The sequence below is a fragment of the Olea europaea genome, chromosome 13 (genome assembly GCF_002742605.1).
Source record: "Olea europaea var. sylvestris chromosome 13, O_europaea_v1, whole genome shotgun sequence".
In the NCBI taxonomy this organism is placed as follows: domain Eukaryota; kingdom Viridiplantae; phylum Streptophyta; class Magnoliopsida; order Lamiales; family Oleaceae; genus Olea; species Olea europaea.
Genome location: NC_036249.1, coordinates 9,955,531 through 9,972,488, shown reverse-complemented (window position 1 = coordinate 9,972,488; position 16,958 = coordinate 9,955,531). Strand labels below are relative to the sequence as shown.

General features: G+C 31.7%; 1 protein-coding gene across 1 annotated transcript; it reads right to left on the bottom strand.

Moving 5' to 3' along the window:
- Positions 1–318: 318 nt before the first annotated feature.
- Positions 319–4,266, bottom strand: LOC111407546 (probable serine/threonine-protein kinase PBL19). Its single transcript, XM_023037108.1, has 4 exons — positions 3,804–4,266; positions 2,996–3,256; positions 2,063–2,185; positions 319–1,130 (listed from the first exon to the last, which is right to left on the bottom strand). Exons 1-4 carry the CDS (start codon positions 4,209–4,211, stop codon positions 582–584), a joined length of 1,341 nt encoding a protein of 446 aa, XP_022892876.1. The 5' UTR covers positions 4,212–4,266; the 3' UTR covers positions 319–581.
- Between the last annotated feature and the right edge of the window lie 12,692 nt (positions 4,267–16,958).

Sequence of the window (16,958 nt, the reverse complement as noted above, 5' to 3'; positions counted from 1 at the left end):
TTAGGCAAAAGTATAATTAGAATTTATTGTGTTTTCATACAAGTACCAAGTTACCGTACATGTACTTTTGTTGTATCTTATATAATGAATGATGAGAGGAAGACAATTATCTTTTCTCCCAAAAAATGTTTATACCAAACATGTTTCTCAACAAGAATGCCCGTCTAACATTTCAACACGTCTTTCTAGTGAAGAAATGCTGACATAGGAAAATTATAAGATTTGAAATCTTATCCACTAAATTGTTGAGTCTATTGTACGACATCAGCAGCTGCAATTAGCCAGCAACAATATAAACTATGGTCGGCAACTTCATCATACTCTTCAACCTCTCTCAGAAATCTCATCATTCAAAAATATAGGAGTTCCATTAGAGCAATATCACAAACAGTTGGAGTGCACTGCAACTATAGACTACATAATATACTTTTACCAGGTCAAAAATATTCAGATTTCAACCCGAAAAAGGAGTGAATATTCTCTATTTACAGATCTATGCAATAAATAGGATAGTAAATTTCTCCATTCTTGGAAAGTACACAAAATATAGATCTATTTGGAGGCCAAAGAACAAGAAAATATCACGTTCTTACCAAACCTGGTGTCCAGTTTCTCCAATCTAACTTTCCAATCGATCTGTTTCTCATTACTAATTCTCTAAGGTCAAAACCTTTTTTCCGGCTGTTCTCATGTTTGCCTGGTTCTGATTCCTCGGTTTCTTCCGTAATGATTTCAGTTTCTCTGTCAGTTTCGGGTACGAATTCATCTCGAGGCGATGCAGAATCGATGATGCTTCCAAGCATCTCGATTATCTCGCTCATTTTTGGTCGTGATTTAGGATGCTTCATTAGGCATTTGTTCGCAAGGGATGCAAGTTTTAGAGCTGATTTCATGTCGATCTGTTCTTCAAGTCTCGGGTCTAAAATCGTGGGAAATTTTTTAGGATCTGAAACATATGGCTTTACCCATTCCAAGAGTTTCTGCTCCCCTCGTGGCAAATTTCTCTCAAGCACTCGTCTACCCGTAATGAGCTCATAGAGAACTACTCCGAAGCTCCATACATCGCTTTTGGCAGTGAGCCTACCAGTATGGACATATTCAGGAGCTGCATAACCCACTGTGCCAACAACCTAAAGAAAAAACATTTAAGAAAAGAGTCGAGATATTAGGCAGTGTATCGATTAAGATACAATGCAATATTAAGAAAAATGCAATAGAAACACACACGAGTGAAAACTTTGATTCATAGTGGTTTACCCTCAGTAACGACTATAGATATTTTACAATAACGAATAGGGTAATTATATTCACACCACAACCCCACATTTTAATTATACTTAAAGTTCTCAATCTTTACTCATTATATTATTTATATCTCTAACGATTTTTCAAGGCATTCTTATCATCGAACTTTCCATTAGTTAACACATTTGTTTCTAGTAACAGTTTATATCCAAAAGTCCATTGAAAAAAAGTATAACAGCTTATTTTTATGTCATATTTTAAAAATTAAATAAGTAGGGAAAAATATTTTTCCTCATTTCATGGCATAAAAACAAAATATTTTGACATAAATCATACTCAAGGACCGGATATACTAATTAACGGAATGTTGAAAATAAGAATTCAACCAAAAAAAATTAAGAAAAATAATTGCTACAACGAGCAAAGATTTAGGAGCTTAACTGTAATTAAAATGTAGTGTAACAAAAAACTATGGTGCTAATATAACCACCCCGACGATTAAGGATAATGACAATAGTGATCTCCCATCTCAGTCTATCTATTCTTTCATAAAAACACCCCCTACTAATATAGAAGGAATATTACAGCTATTTGATACAAGAGTGAATTTCCAATATAACCCTACAATAAAAAAAATAAAAAATAAATAAAAATTGCCTCAAGAATTGAAATATACCACGCGATTAGGCTCGACACAATCTAACATGCAGAACAAAGAAAAAGAATAATTTAAAGGGATGTTTCAAATTTTGAATCGGTGGGATTTTAAAAGCAAATAATTTAATGATGCCCAGAAAAAATACAAAATAAAACTCACCGATGTTGAAACATGACCTAGTCCGGCCGTTGGACCCTGCCTAGCCAATCCAAAATCTGAAAGTTTTGCATTGAAGTCTTCATCCAAAAGGATGTTTGAAGTTTTGAAGTCTCTAAATATAAGCTGAACAATTGAGAAAAGCATATCCAATTGTAATCGACATCAAATATCAAGAAAAAGAACGTAGGTGCTGCAGTGTATATGAATCTAATACGGGCATAAGATTTATTTCTTCACCTAAAATTGGAAAAAGTAAGTACAAGCTTTAAGTACTATACGACAATGACATGTTTTAAATATCTTTCGGACATATTGTGCATCAGTTTCTAGTGTAAGCAGCATCTTAACTTGGAATTTAGTAGCACGAGATGACAAAGTGGAATGCACATATTGTAGATTGAACTAAGTTAAAGCAGAAAGATATGTCAAATGCTTGTCTATCGTACTGTTTAATTATTCTTAATATTCAGTCCAACAAGGAACAAGTTTAAAGCAGAAAGTACAATAGGAGACTAGCACTTACACTGGAGATTTCTATCTAGCCTAAGTTTGATACAAGAATTTGATAACAGTTAAAGTGACATGACGGTTGGGTCAAATCAAGATTTTGGACTGTTTCGTTCAATAATTAATCAGCCAGAGCATGATTACACCAAATGATAATTTTTAATGAAAATGATAATCATTTGAAGATTCAGTCAACTGCATGTTAGGCATGAAAGTTTGGGGCTTGGGCCCGGATGTTGGGAGACCAAATGATTTATAAATTTTGACATATTCAATAAAGAATATCTATATGATACAAATCTACAAAGCAGACATTAACGACTTCAATATTTCGTCGCATGTAACAGGTGAAGTTATAAACAAACAACACCATTAATGATAAATTGAGGTTTGTGGAATTGAAAATATGAACAAAAGCAGGAGCACCTGAAATTCCATTTCTTCGTGAAGGTACGCTAAACCCCGAGCTGCATCTTGGGCAATCTTTAGTCTCAACAGCCATGGTAGAGGAGACGCTGATCGGGTCAATAAATGATCCTCTAAGCTTTTATTACACATTAGCTCATACACCAAAAGCCGTTGGATTCCCCTTTCGTCATCTTCTGCGCAATATCCTACTAACTTAACAAGATTTGGGTGCTTAACCACACCCAAAAAATTCACTTCATTAATCCACTCTTTGTGCCCCTGATTACTAGAATGCAAAAACATGAACACGTATAAGATAATCTCAAAATAAAATTAACATCACTAAAGCATAAGAAAGAAATTTCTCATAATCTCACAAAAAGTCAAATCTAAATATCAGCTAGAGTCTTGAATTGATTGGTTGATCTGTGACATTCAAAAATTTAATATGGAGTCCCTCTTCTAGAAAAGTTGCTCAGCCTATGAAAAGTCATCAAAGCAACAAATGTTGAAAAAGAAACGCTGACAGTGAAGTATCCAACTAAACACGTAAAATCAAAACACCGGAAGAATTCTTGATCGAACCAAACTAATTTAAATCGCCTAACCCAAAAATGCTAATAATTATTTTGTTCGAAAAGCTAATAATTTATATAATCTATCCTAAATTTATTGGGAACAGTAATGTATTTTGCTTGGAAATTAGCTAATAATTATTCCTTCATATCAGGAAAATAAACGCGGTGAGAATCTCAACGTAAACTTTTATATGTAAATTTCCAAATAATTCTTAGCATAGAATACCAATTTGAACAAAAGGGCATGCCTGGAATCCATTGCGATTCAACTGCTTGATGGCAACCTCCATCTCGGATTCAGAACCCGAGTCGTAGTCCAAAACCTTAACAATGCCCCGATACACGCACCCGAACCCGCCTTCGCCGATCATGAGGTGCCGGGTAAACCCTCTGGTAGCCGATTTAAGCTCGGCAAAGGTAAAAACCCGCAGATCATTGGCCCGGCGCTGAGCCAAGAACTCGTGGAGCCCAAACGAGTCGGCCCAGTCCCTTCTTGACTCCGAACCAAACGCCGACCGGCGCGTGTCGACGTTACTCGACGCAATACTGAGTGACCGTACCCAGGATAACTTCGACGACGCACGTGAAACGGAGCCTTCTTGTTCTTCTTCCTCGTCGGGCCTTCTCTCGCCGTTAGTGAATTGAAAGCATTTCATTTTCTGTATGTTTCAAAGAAAAAGAATTGTGGGATTTGTAGTATCCGTTTTCTTGAAATAGGTATGAACTAGAATATAAAGGCCTTGCTTGAGTCCGTTCTCCCAAAAATTCATTTTTTTTTTTAATTTATTTTCAATCATACATTTTTCTACAAAATAATATTATACAAAAATATAAAATTTTCCTTAATTTTTAACCATATATTCTCCATCGATCACTATTTAAAAATACATTCTTTCATTTAAGTTGGGGGCTCAATCAACGGCAAAGAAGAGTCAAAGACATGCCGTTTGGTTCGAAGAGATCAAGAAAACTTGGATTTTGAATGTCAAAATATAATATTGGGTTAAGATAAAAATTAGGTGAAATGTAATAATTCAGTAAAGCAGTAAAGTTTTTATAATTAGGGAGCAGGTTTTTGTGGGGTTTGGGAACATTTTGATGTCGTGATGCGAGAAAGGCAGAGATTGGACTACGATTCAAGGAAGACCGGCTGCTGCATACTTTTCGAGAGAGAGAGAGAGAGTACCGTTTGGAGGACAAATAAGGGAATGGAAGTTGGAATGGTAAATAATCAACTGGTATTAGCTTACGTTTGACAATAAAGTCACAAGTACAGAAAAATTATACAAAACTTGTATTAACGTTGATGTGGCAAAATATAAGTGGATTGCTTTCTTCTTTTTTTTCATCTTCCAATGATGACGCACTATTTGTTGTCTGTAAGATTTTTCTATCAAAAAATTAGGTAGTCGTAGCATGATTCGTTTGGAGATGTTTTACAAATGTTACTCATTTATTCCTCACTAATTTCTATCTTCTTATAATCTAAATTACTTATAATCACTTCCAAACGTGTAAAAGGATAAAATTTGCATAGAGTTTCTACTTTACTTCCCTTTGAAGCATAAAAATAATCATACGAGATTAACTTGAATTATTTGGCTTTGTTTCGCTTTGATTATCACTTATCATAAATTATTTGGGTAAAATTCTCTTTGATATTGAATTTAATTTATTTTTTAATTAGTGTTGGATTACGCCGACCTTCATTTGTCAATCAAAAATCAAGTTTGGACTTAAGAATACAAGGAAAAACTAAGAGACAGGATTGTAGTAATTCCTCCATATATTGATAGTGCATTATTTGTCCAAAATCTATTTTGGCAGTAGAATTGATATGATCCGGGTTTGGCCAAAGTCAGCCGCATAATATACTTCGGGATCAAAGTTACAATTTTCTCGCGAGAATCCTATTTTGACTCAATTTCTTATTTTTGGCAAGTTAATTTTTTTAGGACTCTTAAATCATACTTTGACTCAATTTCTTATTTTTGACAAGTTTATTATTTTAATACTCTTAAATCAGGTTTTTTCCATATTTCTAGACTTTAGTATAAATAGGAAATTTTTTATTATTCTATCCTAAGACTTTGATATTTTGAGAATTAATTCGAGAGGTTTTTTCGCTTCCAATATTTGTTCTTGTGTGGAACAACTAAATTCATCAAGATTTCGCGATCTTGTGGCGTTCAAAACTCGGGCAAGATTCAGTTAATTGTTTAATCAAAAGGTCTTTCGTGTCTTTGTTACATTGGGGTTGTTTGATTCATTAATTGGTTGGGTTAAATCCAAATCCGGATTAAATTCATAAGTTTCGTGATCAAAAGGTCAATAGTTTAATATACTTATTTGGTCCGTAAATTTGTGAATTGAGTCCTAAACTTTAATTTTTGGCTTTCTTGGGGTTTGTGTCATTTTTTATGGGTTTAATAGCGATCTAACTATCCGGGTTCACATCAAGAATATTCAACGTTTTAAGATTTTAGCAATTTAGCTTGCATTGCGTGCTTATCGATTTCGCTGATGTTACTTGTCACTGTTAATCGATAATTGTTTCCTGCAAAAAGGAAAGAGTTTGTGTCTTGGCTTGATCCCCTTTGATGTAAGAATCATTCTATTGGTCTTGAGGACATGAAGAAAGTAAAGAGTATGTGCAAAAATAGTATTTTATATATAAAGAAATTTATTACCTTCTATATTTTCGGAAGGTCTCTCTTTATATAGAAGTTGAAATGTGTTGACAAGGCAACGAGTCGATCATGAGCACGGGGCATGTAAAACAAGATTCTCCGGAGTTTTGGTGGGATTAAATGAAGATTTGAGGATGGAGATGATTAACAAGTGCTTACTATGTGGGGGCAATGTCGTACATGTAAACTTCCTCGCTTCATTTCTTTATCAATCATATGTTAATCGGTCCTACGTTAGTCTATTGGTCGTTACACAACTGCCTTGATTGAGTTGTCGAGAGCATCAAATTTGATTGCGTAGTTCATGATAGGTCGATGATATGAACACTTTGTTGCTCATGTGTACTCATGAAAGACTCCACATGATTGCAAAATAACTTATTTATGATCATTGAAGAAGATACGTACTCTAGTGGTATCATTAACACGCCCATTTTTTAATAATGAATAATCAATTAGTTAAGAGTGAAATTTGCATACCTCGATGAATTGGCAATATGCATTTAGGAAGGCATATTCACTTTTATTCTTTACCATGTGCAAGTAAGGGGATTCACAAGTGTCCTTCCAGTACCAATGTAGCAACAATATCGCTTCATACTATTCATGATTGATAAATCGTTATCTACGTCAAACATAGTCATATTTGCTTCTCCTTCTAGGATATATGTTTCAAAATATGAGTGAGTGATTATTTTGGTGAACGAGCTTGTGAATTTTTTCCTCCATGTATAAATGCGAGTGAGGGAAAAACATTTCACTTTCATTTCTTTCACTACAGAATCGAAGAGACTTTTAATGAAGTCTTTTGCCGCTTTTGAATCTTTTAAGTGTGACCTTAGTACAAGTAGATCATATATAGGATCTCTTTTTCAATCGATGAACATGAAAATATTCAAACTTTGATAGTAACCTTAAGAATTTAGAGCCAATCGAGGTATATGTATGTGTATACATACATATACATATATATGTATGTATGTATGTATGTATGTATGTGTGTGTGTGTGCGCGTATGTCCTAGTGCTTGCACTGGACCAAACCTAGTTCATTTTGAAAATGCTGGAAGCTACAGTGAAAAGTAATATACACATTAGAGGATTTTTTTCACAGGATTTTTGAAAATGAACTAGATCTGATTCAGTGCAAGCAAATCTTCACACTCTTCACAGGATTTTTGCAGGCAAGTCTTCACACTTTTCACAGGATTTTTGAAAATGAACTAGGTATGGTCCAGTACATACCTAGTCTATATATATATATATATATATATATATATACATAGTGTGTCTGTGCATGTGTATATACACACAAACATGTGTGCATATATATACACACATGTATAGTATACACACACACACACATATGTGTGTGTCTACACAAGTAGTGTGTGTATGTGTATATATATATGTGTGTGTGTGTGTGTGTGTGTATTCTAGTGTCTGCACTGGACCAAACCCTATTCATTTTCCAAAATCCAGTGAAGAGTGTGAAGGCTTGCTTGCAGTGAACCAGACCTAGTTCATTTTCAAAAATCTTGTGAAAAGTGAAGAAAATCCTCCAACGTGTATATTACTTTCCGCTACAACTTCCAGCATTTCTAAAGGAACCACAGAATTAAGAAATAACCAAATTCGTGATGTCAATCTGTAAATTTAGGCCTGATTGGAAGATCCTGCTTTAGTGAGTATAAAAATGAAATCTTCAAGTTAAATAATGTTGTATTACGAGCTCTATAAACTCTACAATAACAACCATGTAAAAAGACCACGATTTAAACTCCCGAAGCTCAAAAGAAAGGGGCAGGAGATGGCTTCTCTCAGTGAACTTGTTGGCTCCAACGTAACATCATCTCCCCTATTCTCTACAAGTTATTCTTTAATTTCCTTGCTCTTTCTTTAAAGTTGGAGAATGATTTGCTTAGGGGTGAGGTGGGAGAGTGATTTATAGTTGAGATTCTTGATTAGTCCTTTTTTCTTTCAAGTTAAAAATCAAAGAATTGTTTATTAAACTTCTTGAAACATCCATCACTATAATTGTTGTCTTCATTTAATTAATTTGTTAAACTAATTTGATTTGTTAATTGCTTAATAAAATTTTTAACTTTTGGGAGTGAAAGAAAGTGTGTTCCGAAAAGTGCAGAGGGATATTTGATTTGTATTTTTGCCTAGTTCTTATCTTGTATCGAATGTCAATCACCATTAATTATTCTTTGTACTTTCATTAGCTGCTTGCTTTGGACCTCTTCAATTAACCTAATCTACAAAAAAAGAATGTGGGCTGCTAAGCAAGTGTCAAAATTGTTGAGCCAAATCTTAGTACAGTGATTATTGACATCACCAAATGTTGTCAGATTTTCTGTGGAAGATATCTTTTGGTGACCAGAAAATCATGCCAAATTTGGTATTTTTGAAGGTAAGTTATGTGCCATTAGTTTCGAGGATCTATTAACCAAAAAGCGAAGCCCACAGCTGAAAACTCAAAGTCGAGAATGATTTGGTTGGGCGGAGAGTGATTTATAGTTGAGATTATTGATAAGTCCTTTTTTCTTTCAAGTTAAAAATCAAAGAATTGTTTATTAAACTTCTTGAAACATCCATCACTATAATTATTGTCTTCATTTAATTAATTTGTTAAACTAATTTGATTTGTTAATTGCTTAATAAAATTTTTAACTTCTGGGAGTGAAAGAAAGTGTGTTCCGAAAAGTGCAGAGGGATATTTGAGTCGTATTTTTGCCTAGTTCTTATCTTGTACCGAATGTCAATCACCATTAATTATTCTATGTGCTTTCATTAGTTGCTTGCTTTGGACCTCTTCAATTAACCTAATCTACAAAATAAGAATGTGGGCTGCTAATCAAGTGTCAAAAATGTTGAGCCAAATCTTAGTACAATGATTATTGACATCACCAAATGTTGCCAAATTTTCTGTGGAAGATATCTTCTGTTGACCAGAAAATCATGCCAAAATTTGAGTCAAATTTGGTATTTTTGAAGGTAAGCTATATGCCATTAGTTTTGAGGATCTATTAACCAAAAAGCGAAGTCCACGGCTGAAACTCTTGTTGTGTATTATCAATAAATATTATCTATTTTCAATAACTTATTGACAATTACAATAATTATCTATTAAGTAATGTTTTTTGACAATCTATAGCAAACAATAATGAATTTTAAAAGAGTTTAAATCCTATAAATTCTTCTTCACGTGTTGTAATATATACGATACATATCGAAAAAAATTGAAATATATAAAATAATTAAAAAATACGTATGTATTGAAAATTCAAATATGTAAAATGATCAAAAAAATGCGTATCCGATATATATTGGATACTGGTACTACTAAGTCTATAAGTATCTGTGCTTTTTACCTAAAATTGCTAAAAGATCCTGATGACCTCGGCCATTATAATGAAGTCAAGTTAACACTCTCTTAAGGAATACCGTTCCTAACAATTTCTAAAGAGTCCCTAAAGGTCATGAGTGTCGTCCTCTTGGTTAAAAGGGAAGATAGTCATGTATGTGAATAGTTTCAAGACTAGATTACGTTCTTCCCATCTCTCTTTGTCATTGTGTTTTTGAATGAATCTGATCTTTCTCCAAGTTTATTAGTGTTGGACTAAATATTAGTGAATGAATACCGAATAGATATATACCAAATTTGCACTGGATGTACAGCTTTCCGGATTGACACATACCATATATGCAACTTACCAGATTTATGCATACCATATATGCAACTTACCATATATGCACCTTACCGATTTTTCCAACAATTAGTGCTTATGATTTTTGCATGCTTATAAATTTTCTATTGTTATATATAAAATCTAATATTGTATTGTTTATGGATTTGCTCCATTTGTTCTGAGAAAAGAGGTCATCAAGGGATAATGATTGTTATACAGTCTTGAATAATCATCCTCCTTCCATAATTTTCCATTGTCCTTCACCAATAGTGGGTGGAAAACTCGATTCCTTATGACAAGCCTCGAAAGCGTGAGTTCAACTTTTCCGATTAACTAAGATCATCCTAGACTTGGTATTTTCAAGAAGCATTTTACTATTACTGAAACTCTACGAGTCTAGGTCAATTTATAGACAATTTGGATCCCATTGGAGAAATGAATAAAATTTTGAATAACCAAGCCCTTTTAAGATCTGTAAACTAACTTTTCGTATCTTATAAGGCTTCTGTCATCTAATGTACCTTATTTTTTGCAAATATGTATACTTATTTGGGCCTTTAAATACAGACATTTACGAGTTTTCATGATTAATTAGGCCTAATTTCTAATATATTTTGTTTTTTTAGGTAAAACTTAATGAGTGGAAGTGAAATTAAAAGAAATGAGCGAAAATCAACAAAAAATGATTAAATTCAATTTGGAAACCTATTGCAAATATCCATTAGTTACGTTGGACCACAAAAATATTGATTGAAGATCATAGGGATCATTTGGATGCAAGTAGAAGTCAAATGAGTGAAGCGTTGAAATATAATCAATGTATTTTCACTAATCCAGATTCTCGATCAAAATAATAGTTATGGTACATTTAACGTTCGAATTGAAATATGTTATTTCCAAATCAATTGTAGCCATTTAATTAGCTTTCCAAATCACTTTAAATCCTCGCAATCGGATATCAGAAAAGAAAGTTATGATAAAAATACTAATAACTGTGAACGACATAATCATGTGCAATGCAAAAATAAATTCTCTTATTTGATTGAAACTCTTTTGGAATCCAATTTGAACGTAATTCTTGACTTAATTTCACCCACTATATATATAAAACATGGGCTACTATCAAAGACACCCTCTCATACACTATTATTTATCAATTCTCATCAGTTAAAGAGAGGTCAATTTTATTTTTCTTATAAGAATTTAAGTGCAATTACAATATTTCCAAATTGGAGCTTCAACCTCGATCCTTGGACAAAAAAGAGGAGAAACAATTGGAAATTTACCAAAAAACCATTGAAGAGATTCAAGATTTTAATATTCATCTTCTTCCTTTCAATTTATCCAAAATCCTGATTTTATTTCTCCAATCAAACATGATTTCTTACAATTTTGTAATGTTGGGCTAGGGTTTCAATAACAAAACATGGATGAACCTTTATTATAATGTTTTAACATAAGCTCCTATTTTGCCAGGGATTTTAATCATATTTTTAGTAAATTTTGATAAAAGTTGATGAAATGTATGGTTGAAATGTGGTGGGACTCATAAAATATATGGTTAAAATTAATTGTTGACTTTGACTTAAATTAAATTTTAGATTTCAAATCCCTACCAAATATGAGCTAAAATCGATGTCCAATATGTGTTTATTTTTGGATGATTGTTATAGAACTTAATGTTTTTCAATTAATGGGTCTCAATCTCCGCCTAAGAATCTAGGCTGGTGAACATGTATCGATTATATTTCAATACTTTACTCCTTTGACTTTTAATTACATCCAATTAATTTCCTGTGATCTTCAACCAATGTTTTGTGGTCTAAATCAACTAATTGATATTTGTAATTAGGCTCCTGAACTTTGAATTTCATTACTTTTCATCAATTTTTGTTCCTTTCTTCTAATTTCACTTCCAACTATTAATTTTATCTAATAAATGAAATATACAAGAGAATTAGACCATAATTAATCATAACAATTCCTAAATGTTTTAAGGTACATCCTCCAAATCTAAATATTTATTTATCCTCAAACAAAACCATCTAAACAAACAAGCATGCACAATGTTTTTAGTTAGATCATTGTATTAAATCCATAAACAATTTCAAGGTGACAATACTAAAATTAATATTAATTTCTCCAGTTCAAACCGATGTGCTTGTGTGAAGAATTAAGCAAAGTATCATGAATTCACAAATTGCTTCAATTCTGGACCATCAATGATCAAATTTATCATTTTTTTACTTGTAAGATTCACACACCCTTAAATTTATTTATTATTATTATTATTATTTCATGTGTGATCTAAAGCTGAAATTTCAACATTTTTCTTAATGTGTGATCTAAAGTTGAAATTTTATACTTATACTCACCCTCTCTAGTTTAGAAGGATCTCATTAATTGCAAAATAATATTACAACAAATAAGAATTTTCCAAATTTTTTATTGCTTCAATCTTCAAAACTCAACTAGGACAATGATCCCTTATTAAGGGTCTATTTTTCTCAAATAAGTGTTTGGAGCTTACCAAGTCATGTAATACGTTAAATTATTTTTTTATCTCATGTATGGACTTTTCTTCATCAAGCTTTCTAAATAATCATTGTAGCAAGCTTTTAGTTGATGACTTTCATGTCAGATGACTATAGGACACCAAATTTAGTGATGTGGATAAACTCATATATATAGAATGTAGCTACTTTCCCCCAAGATCAAAGTGGAATACAACGTCGTCGATTGACTTAAGTAGTCGACGTAGTAATGCATCAAGTAGCTATATAGAAGATTGTATGTCGCTCAGCGGATATAAGGACCATAGGTAGGAATGTGGTAACGTCTGTATGCTTATCATCGAGTAATTACAATACCAATGCAGAGTTGGCAAAGTTACATTTCGACATAATCTTGTCAAGAAATCTGTCTCATCGTAGTGTCCAAATAGTACTCCATTCTATACAATTTTAAATGTTAGAATCTCGTGCAAAAGATAATGGAATAAATCATAATATTAGAAAATTAAACTAACTAAACTATAACTACTATACGCAAGAATAAGCAGATAATGGAATAAAGGAAATGAAAGTAAATAAAAATTAAACAAATTATCCAATTAAAAAAATAAATTTAAAAGGATTAAAAATAAAAATAAAAAAATAGGAAATTAACCAACAATTAAGTTGAAGAAAATAAAAGAGATTATAAAAAAAAAAGGGAAAATAGATTTCAAGGGGGGAAGGGGAACTAGGCCGGATGGAATCCAGATGCTAATTAAGCAGTAATTACAATTATCAGTTAATGAAAATGAAAATTTGAAAAAACAAAATCAAATTCAAAAGATATTTGCGTAAATATAATTAATATTATTAAAAAATTTAAAATTATATTAAATTTAAAAAATAAATTATAAAAAAACAATTTTATAGTTAAAAAAAATGAAAATATTAATTAAAAATTATACATTTTCAATTAGAAAAAAAATTGTATAAATAAATCAAAAAGGATTTATAATAAAAAAAAGAAAAAAGAAAATTAGATAACAAGGGAATTAACCAACAATTGAATTGAAGAAAAAAAAAAAGAGAAATTATAAAACAGCAGACAATAGATTTCCCGGGGCGGCGTCGGGGGCGTGGTGGCGGAGTGAACTGGGCCGGTTGGAAACCAGACAAACATTAAAGAGTAATTACAATTATGTAACATAGAAACGAAATGAAAATAAATAGATAAAGTTAGATTGAAAAGGTTAATATAAAAAAAAAAATAACATAATTAAAAATTCAAGAAACAAAATTAAACTATAATTAATATTAAAAAATTAAAAATAATAGATAGTATTAAATTAAATTTTAGAAAACAAATTATACCATTGAAATTTTTTTTTGAAAAAGATTAATTAAAAATTATACATTTTCAATTTGCTGTCCAACCAACTGCATATTGACACATCATGAAAAAAATAAAGTTATCATAAATTTTAATTTTCCAACCTTAACATGAATTTTAATTTTTCATGATACGCCAATTAGTTATTTGATAGATAGTAAATTAAACAGCATAAATGGACAACATATCTCAACTCGTCCAGAGAATAACCGTCAATTGTTGTGAACTCCCATTGATAAAATGTTGTATTTAGCTTTTTATTGGATAAAAGATCACATGTTTCAAATAAGAATAATATATAAGATGTTACATGTTATAAAATTAATAGATACAGTTACTGATAATTGGAACAACCGAACAAGAGAAACTTATTAAGACAAGTTTGCATGGCCGTCTTTATTCTAAATTTAAATAGGTGTTTGAATATGTCAATTGCTTTTTGGAGCATGAATTGTTGTTCTTATTTGTGTTTTTTTGACTTGTATGAAAAGTCATTTTCTTGTACAATTTGCTCCTTGTCTATGTCGAGGTTTCCAAAATGGCCATAGAAAGCTATAAAATAAAATGAGGAATAGTAACTTTCACCATTAAATGCATAAATTATGTATTATCTATTTTAATTTTAACGGTCAAATTTATTAAGTCTCAAAATTGTTTATATAGTATTTGAAGTGAATGGTCAAGTGGTATTTATGGAATTTTTTTATCATTAACTATTGTGGGAGGCAATAACTCGATTGTCGAATGAAACTAACCTCCGTTTGAACCTTCATTGACCGAGCAAATGAATTGTCGGATATCTTATAAATCTTTATGACAATTGCCTTAATAATTGCAAGAACCTCTATAGATAATGGATATATCTTGGAACTCCTTGAACAAGTAGTATTTTTACATATCTCAATTGATAACCACTTCCAGAAAGAGTTCTCCAGTCGATCGTTAGAGTGGAACCAACCAGTACTATTCAAACTTCGATAATCAAGCCCGTGAATCAACAAATATTTGGTATGTGTCTTCAAATTCACCTTTCCATGAAATGCCTTAATTATTGTAGAAACTCCATATAGACAATAGGCATGCTATGTAGTTCCTTCTAACTTAAAACTGCCTCCAATTATTACCATCAAGGGTTGAATTTTTCTTTCTTCAAACTTAAGAAAATTCGACATTTTGATTTCGAGTCTTGTGCAAATGTGTTTTAATTATTCCATTGTCATCATTTTCATCTCCATTTGTTTGTCTTTGCTTAATGAATGTCCAACTCTTTAAATGAAAATGGTTTTTTGTGTAAAAAGAACTTTGCTATGCTTAGGAATTGTAACCTCTCGGTCTGCTGTAGTCAGCCTCAGAATTCAATTTCTGAATTCTTGTAATTAAAGAACTCCTATTTTTAAGATTTTTATGATATTTTCAACCTTAGAGCAGTAAAGATTTTTTATTCTTCGTTTATAAATATCCAAAGTTTGATACTCAAGACCCCATAACGAGTGGGCATCTATGAGTTAGTTGGCTTCCCTTTCTTTCATGACAGAGTCGATTTGGTATCGCAAACTTGCATTAACAACAGAGGGGCCCCGTCGAATCGTATGTGCTAATATATAATTTAGTCAACTTTATAGGTTGACCCTCTACTCTAATTGACACTACTTTATTTGAATGTGTCGGTCGGACTATGCTTTCGAGTTTTTATTGATTGCGATACATCATTGTCATCTTCTTTTTTCTTTTTCTTTTTTCTCGGGACCAATTTAGAGAGAGACGCGAAAAAGAGAACGGAACTGATACAGGAGAAGGGAAGTGCTACATGTACATAATTGTTTATATAATGTTGTTCATAATTACACTTAGCACTATATTCAATTTTTAATTCAAATCTCACAATTGCATATCAACAATTGGATGATTGTCACATCACATCATGGACACCATTATGTACAATAATTATGTACAAGTCGAATTTTTACTCAAACGAATATTAGCTCACAAATCAGCAATTATTGAAGAATTCATTATAAAGGAAGGAAGCATCGTTTAATGTGTCCGATTCCCAAAGTAAAGCATTGAAAGAGGGTGGTCTGAAAATGATTGATATACACTTTTAAATTTGGACGGTTCAATTTGATCTTTAATTTCAAGAGTTACGCAATAAATTTACTTATTGAAGAGATGTGATATCAAGAAAAAATTGCCTAAATCTGAAGTTTAGCAAGAATTAAAGTTATGGACGTGTATTTGAGATATTTAAAATGAATATTGTAAAGAAAAATGCATATTGTGAGATTGGTAAGTGGAAGTAATATGAAAGAAGTTTGTAAATAGAGCTTAAATCTTGGATTTTATTGTGTAATATGCTTCGCTATTTTCTATCCATTTTCTTCAATTTACAAAAAAAAAATCCCACGCTAGTGCTATTTAGAAATTCTGTCCAGAAAGTGTCATTTTTGTCAATATTTTGACGACAGTGGTCGGTATATATAAATTGGTGACATTTCAATATGTTGAATTGTTGTGTTGATTTTGTTAATTTAAGATTTTTTTTAGGATATGTAAATGTAGGGACCAAACTGATTAAGAAATGTTGAGGTTTAGATGTTGAAATAACTTAATCTAAAGGGGATTAATGGCTCAAGTGATTTTATAGGGATCGTGAAGTTGAAAAGTAAAGATACTAAGGTTTATAAATTAATTTTTTTGGAAAAATTGTAGCAGCGATCCCTAATCTTTGAATTATTAGCAAACTTTATCTTACCCTTTATTTTGTGTCAGTGGAGACTCCAAACTTTTCAAAAATTCTAACATGCAGTCCAAACGGATGGATTTGATCATTAGCTGATCAAAAATATTGATTTTATTAGGACTGAACAAAACTTCGGAACTGAATTCGAACCATACCAAGCGGTTCTTCTTAAGTTAAATGCTCGAATGGGTATCTCAATCGAGAACCGACGGATTTGGTTCGGTTCTCGGTTCTAGATCAAGAACTGAATCTTTCTGATTTTTTAATTAATCTTTAAAAATATAATTTTCTAATTTCTAATTTTCAGTTCAAAGCCAGTTCAATCAAATTGACCTAAGTTTTATCCAAATATGTTACTCTACCGTAGTACTGTTCCTACCGTTCTGAATAAATC